The sequence below is a fragment of the Macaca thibetana genome, chromosome 9, assembly GCF_024542745.1.
Source record: "Macaca thibetana thibetana isolate TM-01 chromosome 9, ASM2454274v1, whole genome shotgun sequence".
NCBI lineage: Eukaryota > Metazoa > Chordata > Mammalia > Primates > Cercopithecidae > Macaca > Macaca thibetana.
The window spans coordinates 79,174,784-79,193,968 of NC_065586.1; the positions used below are offsets into that span (position 1 = coordinate 79,174,784).

The 19,185-nt window shown below is 34.2% G+C and overlaps 1 protein-coding gene across 3 annotated transcripts in view; it reads left to right on the top strand.

Annotated features, from left to right (window-relative positions):
- PCDH15 (protocadherin related 15) overlaps positions 1-19,185 on the top strand; it is a 1,784,920-nt gene that overhangs the window by 1,090,605 nt on the left and 675,130 nt on the right. For 2 of the 3 annotated variants that reach the window (XM_050805159.1, XM_050805156.1), the window contains 2 exons: positions 12,979-12,993; positions 13,501-13,566. In XM_050805159.1, the coding sequence (XP_050661116.1) occupies positions 12,979-12,993; positions 13,501-13,566 (81 nt within the window). The remainder of the gene's footprint in view (positions 1-12,978; positions 12,994-13,500; positions 13,567-19,185) is intronic. The other variant, XM_050805157.1, reaches the window with a different exon arrangement.

Below are 19,185 nucleotides of genomic sequence, written 5' to 3' on the forward strand. Positions count from 1 at the left end.
TTCCCTTGATACAGTGTTTATTGAGGATTTTTGTCATGAAGAGATGGTGGATTTTATTGAAAGCATTTTCTTCATCTACTGGGATTTTCGTATGATTTTTGGTTTTAAGTTTGTTTATGTGATGAATCACATTTATTAAGTTACATATATTCAACCAATCTTACATCCTAGGAATGAAGCCTACTTGATAATGGTAGATTAAGATTTTCATGTGCAGCTTTATTTGGCTTGAAAATATTTTGTTGAATATTTTTGCATCTATGTTCATCAGGAATATTGACCTATAGTTTTCTTTTTTCCTTGTGTCTTTGACAGGTTTTGGTATTAGGGTAATGCTGGCATTGTAGAATGAGTTAGGGAGGAGTCTCTCCTCCTTTATATTTTGGAATAGTTTTAGTAGACTTGGTACCCGTTCTTTGTACATCTGGAAGAATTTGGCTCTGAGTTCATCTAGTGTGGGACTTTTGGTTGGTAGGTTTCTTATACTGAGTCAATTTGGAACTCAATGTTGGTCTGTTCAGGGTTTTAATTTCTTCCTGATTCAATTTTGGGAGATTGTGTGTTTCTAGGAATATATCCATTTCCTCTATATTTTCTAGTTTGTGTGAACACAGGTGTTGATAATAGTCTCTGAGGATTTTTTGTGTTTCTGTTAGACCAGTTGTAATGTCATCTTTGTCATTTCTGATTGTGCTTATCTGGATCTTCTCTGTTTTGTTCTTTGTTTAGATTGTCATATAGTCAGTGGTCTATAGATCTTATTTGTCCTCTCAAAGAACCAACTTTTGATTTTACTGATGCTTTTATGGATTTTTTGTGCCTCGATTTTATTTAGTCCTGCCCTGATTTTATTTACTTATTTTCTTCAGGTAACTTTGGGATTAGTTTGTTCTTGTTTTTCTAGTTACTCTAGATGTGATGTTAGATTGCTAATCAGAGATTTTTCTAACTTTTTTAAGTAGGCATTTAGCACCATACACTTTCCTCTTAACATATTGTTTCCCACATCCCAGAGATGTTGGTATTTTTTGTGTCTTTTTTCATTTTATTTAAAAGAATTTTTAAAAATTTCTGCCTTACAATCCAAAACCATTCAGGGGCAAAGTCGCTTAATTTCCATATATTTGTGTGTTTTTGAGAGATCTTCTTTTTATAAATTTCTATTTTAATTCCCCTGTGGTTGGTATGTGGTTGGTATGACTTCGATTTCTTTGAGACTTGTTTTATGGAAAGACCTTCTTTTGAATTTTTTGCAACTTACTTTATGACCAACCATGTGGTTGATCTTAGAGTATATTCTGTGTGCAGATCAGAGGAATGTATATTCCGTCGTTGATATATGGAGTGTCCTGTAAACATCAATTAGGCCCAATTTTTCAAGTGTCAAATTTAATTCCAGGATTTCTGCAGAAGTTTTCTGCCTCAATGATTTGTCTAATGCTGTCAGTGGGGTGTTGAAGACCCCCACTATCATTGTGTGCTATGTCAGTGTTTTTGTAGGTTTAGAAGTACTTGTTTCATGAATTTGGATGCTCTAATATTGCATATATATATAGTTAGCATAACTAAGTCTTCTTTTTTAATTGAACCCTTTATCATTACATAATGCTCTTTTTTGTTCTTTTTTATTGTTGTTGGTTTAAAGGCTGTTTTATTTGATATAACAATAGTGACCCTTGTTCCATTTGGTTTTCTGTTTGCATGATAGATCTTTCTCCAGCCCTTTACTTTGAGCCTATGGGGATCATTACATGTGAGAAGGGTCTCTTGAAGATAGCAGATGAATGGGTGTTGTTACTTTATCCAACCCATCACTCTGTGCCTTTTAAGTAGGGCTTTTATTTAGTACATATAACCAAGAAGCTGAAATACCTCTATAAGGAGAACTACACACTGCTGAAATAAATCATAGATAACATAAACAAATGGAAAATCATTTCATACTCATTGACTGGAAGAATCAATATTGTTAACATTGCCATAATCTCCAAAGCAATAAAGAGATTCAATGCTATTCCTATTGAACTTTCAATGCCATTTTACACAGAATTAGAAAAAAATCTGAAATTCATATGGAACCAAAAAGAACCCAAATAGACAAAGCAATCTGTATTAGTTTGTTCTTGCATTGTTATTAAAAAATACCTGAGACTGGGTAATTTATAAAGAAAAGAGGTTTAATTGGCTTATGGTTCCACAGGCTGTAGAGGAAGCATGGCTGGGGACATGGCCAAAGTAGGAGGAACAGAATGAAAGGGAAGGTACTACATAATTCAGAACAACCAGATCTTGTGTGAATTCACTCACTATCACAAGAACAGCAAAGGCGAATCCTGCACCCATGATCCAATTACATCCCACTAGCCCCTTCTCCAACATTGGAGGTTAGAATTTGACATGAGATTTGGATGGGGACACAAGTTCAAACCATAACACAATCCTAAGCAAAAACAACATAGCTTTTTTCAAACTATACTCTAAGGCTATAGTACTGATAACAAAACACGTTATTGGTACAAAATAGACACACAGACCAATGAAACAGAAAAGAGAATCCAGACAGCCACACACCTACAATCACCTGAGTTTTGACAAAATTGACAAAAATAAGAAATGGGGAAAGGACCCTCTCTTCAATAAATGGTGCTGAGTTAACTGGCTAGCCATGCGCCGAATTAAACTGGACCCTTACTCTCACCATCTACAAAAATTAACTCAACATGCATTAAAAGTTTAAGTGTAAGACCTCAAATTATAAGAATCTTAAAAGGAAGCCTAGGAAACCCTCTTCTTGACATTTGCATTTACAAAGAATTTACAGCAAGTCCTCAAAAGCAATTGCAACAAAAACAAAAATTGGCAAGTGGAACCTATTTAAACGAAAGAGCTTCTGCCCAACAAAAAAAGACTATTAACAGAGTACAAATACAACCTACACAATGGTAGAAAATATTTTCAAACTATGCACCTGCAAAGGTCTAATCTCCAGAACCTATAAGAAACTTAAACAATTTAACAAGCACAAACGAAATAACCCCATTGAAAAATTGGCAAAGGCATGAACAGACATCTCTCAAAAACAGACATACAAGCGGACAGCAAACATGAAAAAAAGCTCAACATCACTAATCATCACAGAAATGCAAATCAAAACCACAATGAGATACTACCTCCCACCAGTCAAAAAGCTATTATTAAGAAGTCAAAAAACAAAAGATGCTGGTAATGCTGCGAAGAAAAGGGAATGCTTGTATACTATTGGTGGGAATATAAATTAGTTCAGCCAATGTGGAAATTTGGAGTTTCTCAAAAACCTTATGGTTTTTTGTTTTAATTTTGTTCATGTGATGAATCACAATTATTGAATTGCATACATTGAACCAATCTTGCATCCTAGGAATGAAGCTTACTTGATAATGGTAGATTAAGTTTTTTATGTGCAGCTTTATTTGGTTTGAAAGCATTTTGTTGAAGATTTTTACATCTATATTCATCAGGAATATTGACCTATAGTTTTCTTTTTTCCTATGTCTTTGACAGGTTTTGGTATCAGGGTGATGCTGATATTGTAGAATGAGTTAGGAGGAGTCTCTCCTCCTTGATATTTTGGAATAGTTTCAGACTTGGTACCAGCTCTTCTTCATATGTACCATTAGACCCACAATCCTATTACTGGTTATATATCTAAAAGAAAACAAATTGTTCTCCTAAAAAGTCACATGCACTTGTATGTTCATTGCAGTACTCTTCAGAATAACAAAGACATGGATTCAATCTAAGTGTCCATCAACAGTGAATTGAATAAAGGAAATGTGGTGCACATGCACCATAGAATTCTATGCAGCCATAAAAATAGGATGAAAACATGTCATTTGCAGCCACATGGATGCAGTTATAGGCTGTTATCCTAAGCAAGTTAACACAGGAACAGAAAACCAAGTAATTCATGTTCTCAGTTATATGTAGCAGCTAAATATTGCATATCCATGGACATGAAGATAGCAATAACAGACACTGGAGATCTTGAAAAGGGGAGAGGGTGGAAGAGGGACAAGTATTTTAAAAACATCTATTGAGTACTATGCTCATTACCTAGTGATGGAATCAATCATATCCCAAAACTCACAGTATACCCAGATAACAACCTGTATATTGTGTACCTCCTAAATATAAAAGAAAATTTGAAATTACTTTTTAAAAAGTTAGCATATGCCCCATTCCTTATTTGATCTACTAATAAAACGTGGTTTTCTTTTGAATGTTAAAAATGTAAGAAACTACTACTGAAATATTTTAAAAATATGTGACAATCATTGCTTTTTAAAAAATAGACATGTTGCCGGGCGCGGTGGCTCAAGCCTGTAATCCCAGCACTTTGGGAGGCCGAGGCAGGCGGATCACAAGGTCAGGAGATCGAGACCACAGTGAAACCCCGTCTCTACTAAAAATACAAAAAATTAGCCGGGCGCGGTGGCGGGCGCCTGTAGTCCCAGCTACTCAGGAGGCTGAGGCAGGAGAATGGCGGGAACCCGGGAGGCGGAGCTTGCAGTGAGCCGAGATCGCGCTACTGCACTCCAGCCTGGGCAACAGCGTGAGACTCCGTCTCAAAAAAAAAAAAAAAAAAAAAAAAAAAAAATAGACATGTTATTTTAAGTGATTCGCTCATTTGGTTAGATTAAAATTTTACCTCACAATAACATAGAAAGCATTTCCATATGCCAGACACCACTCTCTAAAACAACATCTGTTTTACGAATAATGCAACTGAGCTTCAGAGATTTTAATTAACTTTCAAAGGTCCGAAGAGTGAGCAAGGTGCTAAACGTGACTAGTATTTAACCTAGGCAGTCTGTCTCCAAGGCTATGTTCTTTCTTTTTTTTTTTTTTTTTTTTAATACTTTAAGTTCTACGGTACATGTGCACAACATGCAGGTTTGTTACATATGTATACATGTGCCATGTTGGTGTGCTGCACCCATTAACTCGTCATTTGCATTAGGCGTATCTCCTAATGCTATCCCCCTCACACACACAATAGGCCCCGGTGTGTGATGTTCCCCTTCCCATTTCCAAGTGATCTCATTGTTCAATTCCCACCTATGAGTGAGAACATGCGGTGTTTGGTTTTCTGTTCTTGTGATAGTTTGCTGAGAATTATGGTTTCCAGCTGCATCCATGTCTCTACAAAGCACATGAACTCATCCTTTTTTATGGCTGCATAGTATTCCATGGTGTATATGTGCCACATTTTCTTAATCCAGTCTGTCACGGATGGACATTTGGGTTGATTCCAAGTCTTTGCTATTGTGAATAGTGCTGTAATAAACATACGTGTGCATGTGTCTTTATAGCAGCATGATTTATAATCCTTTGGGTATATGCCCAGTAATGGGGTGGCTGGGTCAAATGGTATTTCTAGTTCTAGATCCTTGAGGAATCGCCATACTGTTTTCCACAGTGGTTGAACTAGTTTACAGTCCCACCAACAGTATAAAAGTGTTGCTATTTCTCCACATCCTCTCCAGCACCTGTTGTTTCCTGTTTTTCTAATGATTGCCATAACCACAACATTGTATGGCCTCTTCTGATGTCAGTGGTAAAATTATACCTTGGACCAAGAATTGTTCTATTCATTTTAAATTCCTCAAATGGAATCATGGTTGCTTGCTGGAAGCTTAGACAAGAAAAGAAGAGTCGTAACTCACAATGGAAGGAAAACTGAAACAGTTTCTAACTCATGTGGTATGAATTATATGTAAGATAATTATGTACGAATACAGAGACTAACATGTTTTGACACTATTTACATAAAACTATAAAATAAGAAAGTATAAAAATATTTTCAATCAACAAAAGCAATCTTAAAATTATATACTTCATTTTTGGAGCAGCCTCCTACTGACAATTTGTTTCATATCCTGTCATTTTCCTAAAGCCCCTGGCTTATCATTTATTATTATTATTACTTAGAACCTTAAACTTCTTAAGAATAAGTATGAGCTTCTTGTCTCTGACCAAATGCCATTTATGTGCAAGTCTGCTGTTGTTGATAGACTAGTTAGAATAAAACGAAATAATAGGAAAAATTTTTTTTTTAAAGTTCAAATTGAGGTAGCTATGGTCTCATAGTAAATTGTGCTGGTGATAGCAATGATGTTGAGTAATTACCATGAATGAATTTGGTGGGTATTACTAACAATGTTGTTGGAAAGTCTTCATCAAATTATATAATTCAATAAATAATGACAATAAGGTACATAACATATCATTTGCTCCTTTCATGGTGAAATCTGAAATCGGGAAATAGTGATGCCAAGAGACTAAGCACAAGTAGCATATCCTATTCTTGAACTGAAACTGAATTACTTGCTATATCCTTAAGTTTACTCAGTTTATTTTGGTTTTGTTCAATCATTGTCTTTTTCTGTTACTTTGTTGACTGTAACTTTAGATCATATAACTTAGATTATTGTTCCATTGATTTTATAAATTCAAGTTCAAACTTTTTCTTTTGGATGAAGCAGTCAAAATGTAAAACAAGTAGTATCTGTCTTAATATTTCACTCTTGTGTGTATTTTCCTGAAGATGAATATACCAAAGATCAACAGGAAAAATGAGAACAGTCCCTCTACTGCTGCTTATGACATGCAAATTGAAAACAGAACGCTTGTGTAGCATGAAATGTAAAGAGAACACAGTACCCTCTTTGAAAGGGGAGCCAAATTGCTTTGAACTTAGCAATAGATTCATTGTGTGTGTGTGTGTGTGTGTGTGTAAATGCAAACACATGAGCAAGACACTAGATGACTCTCAATAACCAAACTGATAATAGAGAAATGTTGACAGGAATAGAGGTTTCACAAAATCTGCAACTCTTCCTTGATCTTTCTGTGGAATCTCACCGACATATTTCAGGGACATAGTGGGACCAGTAGAGGAGTGTGAGAACCCCATTACTTTTTTTAAACTTCAAGTTCAAGGAGGCTATTTTTCCCTAGTAAATGTAATCCATCAGAGTATATCTAGCTTGGTATCTGGGATAGGAATTCAAGCAAATTTTTGTCCCTACAGACTACCAGTGACATTTCCTGTAATTACTTTTATTCTTAATAAAAATACATTTCACAACCCCGTATATAACTGAGATCTGCCATCACTGAATATTTGGGAAAGCTAAGGGCTTATTTACTACATTTACTATCAGCCCTTGGATCAAGGGAAAAAAATAGAAAAAAAAACATTTTATTCAAATATATTCCTCATGAAAATAAGGATACTATAAAAAGCAAATGTATGCCTATTCTGCCTGTACATTTTGCCACCCTTGTAAGAAATTACCATAGATTTTCTCATTTTGTCCTCGTAAAAATATATGAGTTAGTTGTAATTACCCTTATCCCCATTAATGAAATACAAGAGATTAATAATTTGTCCAATATTATACAACTGTTAAAAAGCAAAGTTAGGATCCGAACTTAGGTTTTGTGACCCCAAAGCACATGTTCACAACCACTATAATATATTAGAAATCCATTTCTTTAACATCTTAAAACAAATCCCCGAAAGATTTGAAATGGTTAAAGCTAAGGATTTGATAGATTATTCATTTTATTACTTTTCCATAGAGGAAGATACTTCCTAATTCAGCAAATAAATTAAGTGATTATGTTAAGTCAAATACTCTACTGGGTGCCACAGAGTTCACTGGTGATTTACGCAGCTTGTAAGGAATAGCTTCAAAGTTCTAAGATGACAAAAAAAAGGTAAGTTGATCTTTGACATAATTTAAACTTTAGTATTTGAAATTTCTTAGTTTTATTCCTTTAAGATACAATTTGGTAAAATCATAAAATGGTTTGGAATTCTAATAGAAATTCTAGACAATTGGAAGCAGGTGAACATTTTTCTCCTTTCTTTTTTTTATCACTTTATTTTATGATTGTGAGCTCTCGCTAATCTTTCATAACTTGTTCCAAATAACCTCAAAGTCTTGCAGAATTCTCTGCACCTTTTTTCCTTTTTGGTAGCCTTTCACATCTGCTGAGATATAACCAATGACCTTATCTTTAGACAACACATTATCCGTCCATTTTTTCCTGATTACAGTAAGTCTTCAGTTAATATTGTCCATAGGTTCTTGGAAATTGAGACTTTAAAGGAAATGACATATAATGAAACCCAATTTTATTATAGGCTAAACAAAATATAAACAAGTTAAGTTCCCATGGCATAGTTATGGTTACAGAAATACCACACTTCTAAATAAAGACAAAATAATTCTTATATTAAATATTGAAATAAATGTGAGCTATACGTTCATTAAAGAAAGATTAATCAAAAAAAGTGAGATAATTATTTACCAGTTCAGAGCCTCCCATCAGGGAGCCTGCTAGCCCAGTAGCTCAGGGCATAAGGCAGGAACCTACCCTGGACAGGATACAATTCCTTCTCAGGGCCACACTCTCACACTGGTACCATGTAGCCATAGCAATGAACCTAGCATGCACATCTTTGAGATGTGGGAGGACACTGGAGTACGGGAAAGTCCACACAGATTTGGGGAGAAGTTGCCAACTCCACACAGATAGTGACTCAGGCCTGGAATTAGTTTTTGTTTTTTGTTTTTTTTTTCATTGTTACAATGAAATGACATTGAGTGAAGCAATGTCATTCAAGGACCTGCTGTACTTTCATTTGAGAAAGACATTTGAAAAATTAAAAAGAAAAGGAATTAATGTACAGAGTATTGTTTTAATTTTATTGTTTACAAATTTGATTGAGGCCCTTCATTTTTGCCTTCAGTAAATAATTACTTGAAATAAAAAATGTGCCAGGAAAATCTGCCCCGTGGACACAACCACGAGGAATAGAAACAAGGTCGATGTTATCACTGAGTTTCTTTCTGTGAAGAATCAAGTAATCGTAAATTGATATTATGAAGCAGAGTTATGAGAGTGTATATAGGGGCACCATACCTAGTCAAGGGATCAAAAACTATTTTGTTTTGAGAAAATAGGAACATGGAAATAGATGAGACTAGAGAGGGAAGGAGAAGGTATATTGTGCAGGACTTTGTAGGTTATATAAAATGTTAGTTTACATTCTAGAATCATATTTGTGATGAGTTGTAGATGGCCAAAATATTTTAGCTTATAACCTAAAATAAATGGTAAATTATTTTTAAAATAAGCAAGGTTTTAATTATAAATATCACTCTGCTTAAAGATAGAAAATTAAATTAGAATAAGGGCAAGATTGATTGTAAGGAAAGCAGTTAGGAAAACCTATTTGATTAGTTAAGAGATAATCTGATACTACTGCAGATTGAAAACAATGAGTGGATATCACAAGTTTCTCTTTAGGAGTTAAATTCAAGACTTATTGATTGATGCATTTTGGAAAGCTAGAAAGATGGGTAAAGTGAAATGTGACTTCCTAGCTTCTGGCTTATGTGGCTTGGTGCAGAATTATGCCATTCGCTGAAATAATATATATTGGAAATGTACAGTTTTGGGCCACAATAGCAAGTGGGATGCGATTTGGAGTGCTACATTTAAGACAACTTTGAAATTGCAAGTACAGAAGTTGTCTGGGCAAATGGGACCCAGGCTCAGAAGAGAAATATGGGGAAGAAATTCAACACACAAGTTATTAATATATGGGGCAATTAGTATGTTAATATATTTGTTAAAGTAAAAGGTTTGAAGTTTTATTGAAAACACATTGATCAATGTTTAACATTTTGAGAATAGGCTAAAGTAGGAATAGAATTTTATTTCCTGGCTGCTTCCTCTTAGTTTTACAAAATGAGCATATTTGGAAAATCCTAGATTTTTAAAAGCCTTTGTCTGACCTCTCTGTAATATGCTCTTAAAATTCAGGCTACAATGAAAACAGAGTATCACAGGTTTAGTATCTGTGAGATCAGGCATTATTTGTCTTTTTAATTCTTTTCTTTGGATTTTATATCTCATCTATTGCGTATGAATATTTTTAAATATATGGCTTATTTTTAGCATTATGACAAGTTTGCAGAAATAAGCCACACTGAGCATTCAGATATTGGTATTCATATCCTGTACTTTATAACAAATTGGATATGGAAAATGAGTATAGGCCTAACAGGCTAGAAACTTTAGGCATGAAAAACAATGAATTTGTGATTTAACCAGGACAGTCAAGGGTGAAATTAAATAGATTAAGGAGGTCCATTCCTAAGGTAAAAGTATCAGCAGCTCACCTGACTTTCCTGTGGCAGACAGATAATCCACAGACTATAGAGTACAATCTCCCCATTCCCCAAATTGCTTTCTAGTCTTCCCTTTGATTTACATTTGGATATTTTCATACATAATGTATAGTTGACTGTTACCTCCAAGTTACTTTCTTTTCAAGACAATTCTAAATATAATTGTTCTTATTAAAAATGCTTTTGTGCACTTCAAAACTAATTAATTATACTTTCCTGAACGCATCATTTTAAAACACTTTGTTATGAACAATGTTATTAATAGATTATTTATTATGTGTCTGCCTAACCTCTTTTCATTTTGTGTTTTGAGTCTTTAAAAAGTTTAAATTATTTTTGTGTGTATCCAGAAGTATATGTAGCATACAAAAAGAAATGTTTTATTGGGGAGAATTTTGAATCTACTAAAAGAATAAATCTTAGTGGGAATTATCTAAGGGTACTGTAGCAGGAGAAAATGTAGTTAAGCAGCTTCTTCTGGAATGTTTCTGCTATCGAGGGATTAGTGAGAACAGAGACTTTCAAGCAACTCTTATGGAGAGGTTTTAATGGAAGATTGTAGCTTGGCAGGCTACAGTGTGGAAAAAGTCAACAAACATTCTTTCAGAACCAGTATCAGGTTCTAAGGTTACCGAGATGAAAATGATGCAAGCTTGGTCTGAAGGAACTCTTGTGAGAGAGAAAGACATGTTAGTATGTTGTCAATGGTACAATTAGTCCAGTGGGATACAGTGTGTACTGCAGGAATACTGAGAAAAAGCATTTAATCTACGATGACAATGAGAAAGATTTTCAAGAAGAGTTGATGCCTGACAGATTCTTGAAAGAGGAATAAAATTAACCAGGGGAAGAAGAGTGGAAAGTATGTTTTAACAGTTGATGCAACACACATACATTTGGTTTGGTATGAATGGAGAATTAACTTTGGTGGAGAAATTAAGGTGGAGAGTGAGGAAGGGCTGGAACATGAAGATATTATTTGGCTTAGCTTCGTAAAGCCTACCTTTAAAGTTAATAGTAATAAATTGTAAAAAGGTTTAAAAATATTTATATCCAAATTTCTCCTTTTTGTATTTTTCTATATTCTGCTTGCCCATAAAGTTGTTGATTAAATATTTATTCCTCTACCAATATTCGCACTAAAATACATACATTTTATCCATTTTCAGTAGGTATTATGGCATTGGCACACAGTGACATGAGTGTGTATATGTGTAGTGAGTACATATGAGAGAATGTATACCTTACAATATGGAACAGTGCTTTCCAAAGCCTAATTATTCATTTCTATGTGCATAATAATTGACCGAATTTTATAAAACAGTAAATAAATAAGGAGGTTGTGAAATCATTTTTCAAGTAACATGAAAATTTGGAAGGCTTTAATCAAAATTAATTTGCACTAAGTGCAAATATGTGAAATATCTAATTCTATGAAAAGAAGCAGAGATTTCCTAGGCAGAAAAAGGTGACAATGAATTTAGATAACAAAATTTTCCTAAAAATACAAGGAACATTCCAGCAACAGTAAGAGTATTCACGTAATTGAAGGACAGGTTGCTTAATTCTCAATAAAGGATGTTGAGGCCATATGAAGAAACTTTGTTCTTCTGATTCTTTTTTTCCCTTTTCTCCAAAAGAACCATGTAAGGTTTTTGTTCAGAGGACTGCCATTATTTCACTTTTGATTTGGGTACATGAAAATCATCCTCATGAAAGGAATAGATGAATGCAGGATGAGAACAAGACTTCTGGGAGATCAGCGAGGAAACTAAATCAAGAGCAGAGATGACAAATAATGTAGTGCTGAGCTCTGTCGGAGGGCATAAGGAGAGGAAGAGGCATAATGAGTATGAGATACTTTGGATCTGAAAATGTTATGACTTGGAACTCCTTGAATATTGACAAGTATAAATAGAGAAAATTTGTAGTTCTCCCAGCTTCTTTGCTTCATATGAGAGAGTACATACCTTACAATACAGAACAGTGCTTCCCAAAGGTCTAATTTTTCATGTATATGTACCTAATAAATGGCAGAATTTTAATAAATGAGTAAATAAACCTTGAAATTATTTCCCAAATAACACACGAATTTGGAAAATGTTAAGCAAAATTAATTTCCCCTGCTGTACAGAAGTGTGCCGTGTATGTATAACTGCATGACCTAGCCCTCTCAGCCTCACAGAGTATTTCCTAGGAGAGTACTTTAAGTCTCAGAGATGCACATTTGACATCCTGCAGGCAAAGCTTTCACATTTCAACTGTCATGGATGTTATAGCTCATGATACTATTTTTATGTTCATTATCATGTGATACCTGGCAGGATATTATCAGTGTTTGAAATAATGAATTAATCATCACTACTGATTGACAGGCACTATTCTTAAAGTTTTTTCAGCATACAGATAACACACTGTTCATAAGTAATTCTTATTTATCTTTCGTAAGGAATATAGCAATTTATGTTATTTTCAAGTCTTTTTGTAATGGCTTTTAAAATGCTAATGATGTGTATTATCTAGTGAATGTATTAGTATTATATTAGAAGTACAAAATCTGATGGGAAGTTTATATATTCTATTTCCACAAATCATTAGATAATATTATGGTATAATGCTTTTTATATCTTTAAATCTCTCACTAAATATATACATATATTCTTTCTTCCTTTCTTTCTTTCATTTTTCTGATCTGCTTCCATTGATGACTCTATACTTTTGACTCCAGACTGGCAATATGAGGGTAAGATGACAAAAATAAAAACCCCAAACAACTTCATGAGCATTGCTTGTCTGTCTTTGTTTTATTCTCTTTGGAACATTATTAAAATTCTGTTCACTCACTCTAATTAGACCCTTTATCACAATTAAAGTCCAATTATGTTTGTTTCTGTTGTGATGCTTTAATTACAATTTATCCTTGTTAATCATCCCTTTATGTTATTTCTTTGGGTTAAATTTCCATCACATTATATATGTCCTGTAGGACTTCTGTTCTCCAGTGGTGCCTGCTGGTTCTTTCTCAGTAAGATTTGAGTAGTTTGTGGTGCACAGAGTGACTGTATTATGATGTGGTAAGGAATCTGTGTCATTATTATAAAATATTTTAAATAATATTAAAAGTAGTGATGCGTATCAATTAGGTTGCAAGATTTTCCTTTTTAAATATTAATATACATCTCAATGAATTTTTTCTCAGTGTGTGTGCCCCTGCAGTCAATTCTTACTTTTCATTATTTTCTCTCTTTAGATTGCAAACTAGCTAGGGGAGGACCTCCAGCTACCATAGTTGCTATTGATGAAGAGAGTCGGAATGGTGAGTGAGTTTTTTATTTTACAAATGTCTTATCTAAGAGAGTTTTCTTCAGATTTTAATTCTCAATCTGCTGTAAGTGGAGGTACTAAAATGAAAGTTTCAACCCAAATACATGAATAATTATCCTCTAGTATGGGCTTCAATTATGCCATTCTCTGGAAATTCGTGCTTTACTTGGAGTATATTATAAAAGCCTCATTTGATTAATATAAATATTTAGTTTTAATTTAGAATAAATTATTTGATTCAGAGTCAACTCAAGAATGCATCCAGATATGGGCTGGAAGTTGACCATCATGTATATAGTCATTGAACTGAAACACAACGTATTCCTCCAAAGAAATGGACCACAAAATAAGTGTTGCATTGCTAACTGATATTGGCCGGGATCTGGTAAGGATCTAGATCCACAGTCGATTAGACATGGTAATTGTGACTGATTAACATGAAAACCAAATGTGCTTAGAAAGTGAGAACATGAAATAAGGTCAAGAACAGAGAAAGAAGTCTGAATTTTCACTTGGGCCGTCTGAAGTAATTAACAATATCTAATTCATATCCAGTTCCTCTTTGGAAAAACTCTTTTTTTCCTTATCATTAGTGTTTTTGTTCTGCAGCAGCTGCCTTGACTCTCTGAACTTTAATGTAGAAATATTTAAATTGTTTTCTCCTCAACTGGGCAGCAGTAAAATGGTTATCTCTTGGGACTCTGTTTCTATTCTCTTGGGACTCTGTTTCTATTTTAAACTAAGTATGTAAATGTGGTCTGTGGCTCACTTTGTCTGCTGATTACATGATAGACTCTTCCATTAAGCTTGTACTTAATATTTACTCTAAAGTACGTTCTTGCACTTTTGTATTTTTTACAAAATAATTATGTCAATTGCCTTATTAGAAAGTGATCTTTTTTCTTGTAATTCAATCTACACATCTGCATGTCCTTTGAAAACGTGTATAGGCAATTCCTGCATCAGTTTACTTCTTCGTGATTGATTGTGCTGCATTACCGATGCTCCTTTTACTCGTTTAAAGAATTGACACAGACGTATATTCCTGCACATTCTTTGAAATCACTCAGAAATATCTACAGTACTGCTGGCCTCTGTTTAAACAAATTTAAGTATCAACAATATGTTTGCCACTAAGTGATTACAAAAACGTGAACATTTTGATTATGTTTTTAAAATCTATCTTTATTGATAATAAAATCATATCGAGTTAGTGTTATTATGATGCATTTATGTAAGTTGGAAATAAATCCCAAATGTGTCTACAGTAGAGAAAAAATATCAAAATACTATAAAGTAAAAGATACACAAAAAAAGATTCTGTCTTCTAATGATGAATTATGGCTTCCTTATGGTTAACTATTTTTAAAGAAAGCTATATTTTCTAAATATTCCACAGTGAAAACAGTTAACCTTTTTAACCAGAAATAAAAATTCAATGAACATAATGCAATGTTTATCAACAATTTCTTTTCTAATTGTTAACCAATTCCCTTGAAAATATAAGCTGAGCTGAAATAAAACATTTAGTTTTCCTAAGCAAATTTGTTTTAATGTGTGATTCTGTATAGAGCTTATTTTGCCAACTAGGTAATTATAGCAACAGCAATGATGATAGTTTATTTCCTTTTGTGCTGATTAGATCCTACTTTTCAAAGGAGCGTGGGAACTCTACGAAGATGTTGCCATAGCATTGCTGTACAGTAGCATGTGGTGAAAGTTCAGTATTTCTGTTTTAGAAGAAAATGGCATGATATAGTGTAGTAATGTTGTGCTCCTTACTTGGCATATTTTGTAGAAACTGCCAGCTACTCAGAAAGCTGCCAGAGTTATTTAAGTGTCACCACAAGAAGTATAAATACCGATCTAGAGAATAATGTTTTGCATTTCTCTTTTGCATTAAATTTCTAAAAATATGGTGATCAAATGAACCTCTGCCAGATATTGTAATGTAGTGTTTTAATCATTCTTGTCTTAAAAATCTAAGGGAAAAATCCATACAAATGTTTTCATATTTTTCTTTAGGCAATCTAAACTTCCCAGTGACACAGTTATTTTTAGCCTTGTTGGGTGGCTCATGCCTATAGTCCCAGCATTTTGGGAGGCTGAGGTGGCTGGATTGCTAGAGCTCAGGAGTTCAAGACCAGCCTGGCCAACATGGCAAGACCCTGTTTCTACTAAAAATACAAAAATTAGTCAGGTGTGGTGGCACCCACTCATAGTCCTAGCTACTTGGCAGGCTGAGGCACGACAATCACTTGAACCTGGGAGGCTGGGAGGGGAGGTTGTAGTAAGCTGTGATTGTTCCACTGCACTGAAGCATGGGCAGCAGAGTGAGATCCTGTCTGAAAAACAGAAAGAAAAGAAAAGAAATAGTTATTTTTAGCCTTAGTCTGTACTCTCTTAATTTCTCATTTCCAGTATCTTTTAATTGGTAGTAATAAAACATGGGTTTCCTATTTTACCAGAATGATGAGCACTCATTTTTAAAGGCTTTGAGGCTTCTTTGAAAAGAAAGGCTTAACAAATCTTTAATCAGCTAAATTAGTAAATTTACTTCAAATCAACTTGCCTGTGGCTCACTTAACTGATGTCTATTGCTAAACAATCTCTATAGCTAAATACATTCACTACTAAAGGAAAGCATCTAAATAGCTCATTTTTAAAAATTATAGCTAATTGTTTATGTAAGTCATTGAGCTACATTTATAGAACACTTATTTATACACATGTCTCTATCTTTCAAAGACTTTCATAATTTGTGGGATGAAAATATTCTTTGTGAATATATATGTCAATTGCATTTATACATATGTGCATGCTTGGAAGAATTACAAGTTTAACAGAGATCCATAAGCTTCTTTCTCACCCTGGTCTCTGTTAGATGCTTTCGCTTCCTGATCTTTGTCCTCAACAGCACCTTAATGACAGATTCATTACATTATCTTGGGCTGAACAAGAGATTATTTTCATCACAACTACTGGTAATACTAAGCTTACATTGTAAAGGGGCAAAGTGGGCACACAAAGAGATATGTTGGTTCCTGACTACCACCAGAAAGCTCTTGAACTAGCATGTAGAATGTATTTAGTATATAATTTCATTTTGAGGGGAGAATGCATTTGAGAAACAGATCACATTATCTATGTTTAATTAAATGAGAATGTCTAAAATGTCTTTCTGAACAGATATTTTATAGTTTCTCTCGACTCTACGTTGCTTATAGCATTGAAGCCTTACTGAAAGGAGAGAGGTGGGGGCAGTTACTCTGGGACATTTAAAGACCTGCCACTGAGTGCCAGCCACATCAGAGTCCTTGGCTGCTTTACAGCAACTATAGATTGACATTAAACAGACTTTGGAACCACTCATTCAAACTAATTCTCAGAATCTACTGAAGTGTACAGACTCTGCTATGTAAAGAGAAGGAGAAAATCATTTTAAGTCATGGTTAGAACACACCACTGTGACTGTACAGAAATGGACAGATTCAGAGGCAAAAGGATATCACTATGTGAAAGATTAGAGGACCCACCCTGAAGGAGCTTCATGAATTTAAAGTTTAAAATATATTGCACACTCTTAGTAAATTTGGGAAATGAAAGGTAATTCTGAGGTATCTCCGTGATTTGAAAGCAACATCAACCAAGGATGCCATAATAGACTCAGTGAAGAAGTTTACATTTAGATTGTACAATTTTTTAAAAGTTATTTGGGGAGTGAGTTGCTTGTGGAAATTTATCGATGTAAGAATGGAGGCAGCACCAAAGTTCAATTACTGGCTTTGAAATAAAGCTCATGAAGAATTTCTTCGTACAGAACTTTCCTAAGCAGTATTTCTCCATCCTATCTTCCTTACACCGGTTCTCTCAAGGTCTTGGATTTTACCATTCCTTTTCTTCAAGGCTTTTCTTCTCTAAATTTCCTTTTACCATAAACTGTTCTTTCACTTCTTCCTTTCCTTATGATCAAAAATTGACTGTTAGATTACTGATTTGTGTTACTGAGCTAATTGTGCTGTGAGTTTCTTACCTGTTAAGACACGGAAAATCTGATCACTACCTTCATTTTTGAATAGAGTGCAGTAATCAACAGTATAAAGGTTCTTAGCAAGTACTAGATAAAAATAGTAATTCAAAAACTATCTTGAAACATTTTTTGGACTTAAAATATTTCCTACAGCAGTTTTCAAAACAAATATTCAAATGCCAACTATTCCTAAATTGAATTACTTATGTAATTCAATGAAATGTAAGTGATGTCGTGTGATTTAATGAATATGAAAGTACTTGATATCCCTTCATCCATGACTACTTCATACAAATTTGACATATATACTAAAACGAACATTTATTTTATATTTATTTCAGGTAGTGTAGTTTAAGCAAAGTATGTATACTTACTTTTCAGTATAAATAGAAATGAATCTCTTAAGTATACTCAGTAATAAAAGTTTTATGAAATTGTTATAATCTATGCACTGTTAAAGTACACTACTTTTTATTAAATTCAAATGGGTTTATTCAACAAAATGTAGATATATACTAATATATTGAGTGCTTTTTTGTTTTTTTGTTGTTGTTTTTTGTTTTTTTTTGTTGTTTGTTTGTTTGTTTGTTTTTTGAGATAGAGTCTGTCACCCAGGCTGGAGTGTAGTGGCTCAATCTTGGCTCACTGCAACCTCTGCCTCCCGGGTTCAAGCTATTCTCTTGCCTCAGCCTCCCAAGTAGCTGGGACTAGAGGCATGTGCCACCACGCCCAGCTAATTTTTGTATTTTTACTATAGACGAGGTTTCACCATGTTGGCCAGATGGTCTCAATCTTTTGACCTTGTGATCTGCTCGCCTCAGCCTCCCAAAGTGCTAGGATTACAAGTGTGAGCAACCACACCTGGCCTATTGAGTGCTTTTTAAAAAATCCACCAAAGCAACTTGCCATTGATGACAAGAATCAAGATATTTTTGCCATTGATCCAAGTTTTTGCTTTCTAGATTCTCCATTTTGTCATACAGTAATCCTTGGTTCTCAAGCCAAAAATGCTGGCCTGGTTAGCACTAAGCTCTTTTCATGTACCTCAGGACACATTGAAAACTAGGATATTGCTTTTACTGTCATCTGTATGTTTGCTTTTGAAAATTTACAATTTTACAGAGCAGTGCTTTGAGTTGTCAGACTTGGGTATGGTTGAGAGGGTTGCTTCTTAAGTTGGTTTTGAGTAAGAAAGACAATAGTTCCTAGTCAAAGTATAGGAGTAAAATTATTCTCCCAAATTTGTCTTCATTTTTACAACAAAGTAGCTGACCTAGAATATAAGTGAAGACCACCTGCTTGCAATTCTCTCATTCCCTATTACAGACAATCTTGAATACATGCCCAATACATAATTTTGTTGTTCAATCAATAAATCATTTCATTAATCACTTATTTACTTAGTTGTTTATTCAAGGTATGATTATCGACACCCTGTACTGTGTGAGAATCTGTTGTGGTACTGATGATGCATCAGAGAAGGAAACAGGCAAAACCGCTTTCCACATGGAGGTAGAGACAGGTAACTATAGGGAGAAAAAATGAAACAGAGCGAGAAACCAAGGAGTGATGAACAACTGA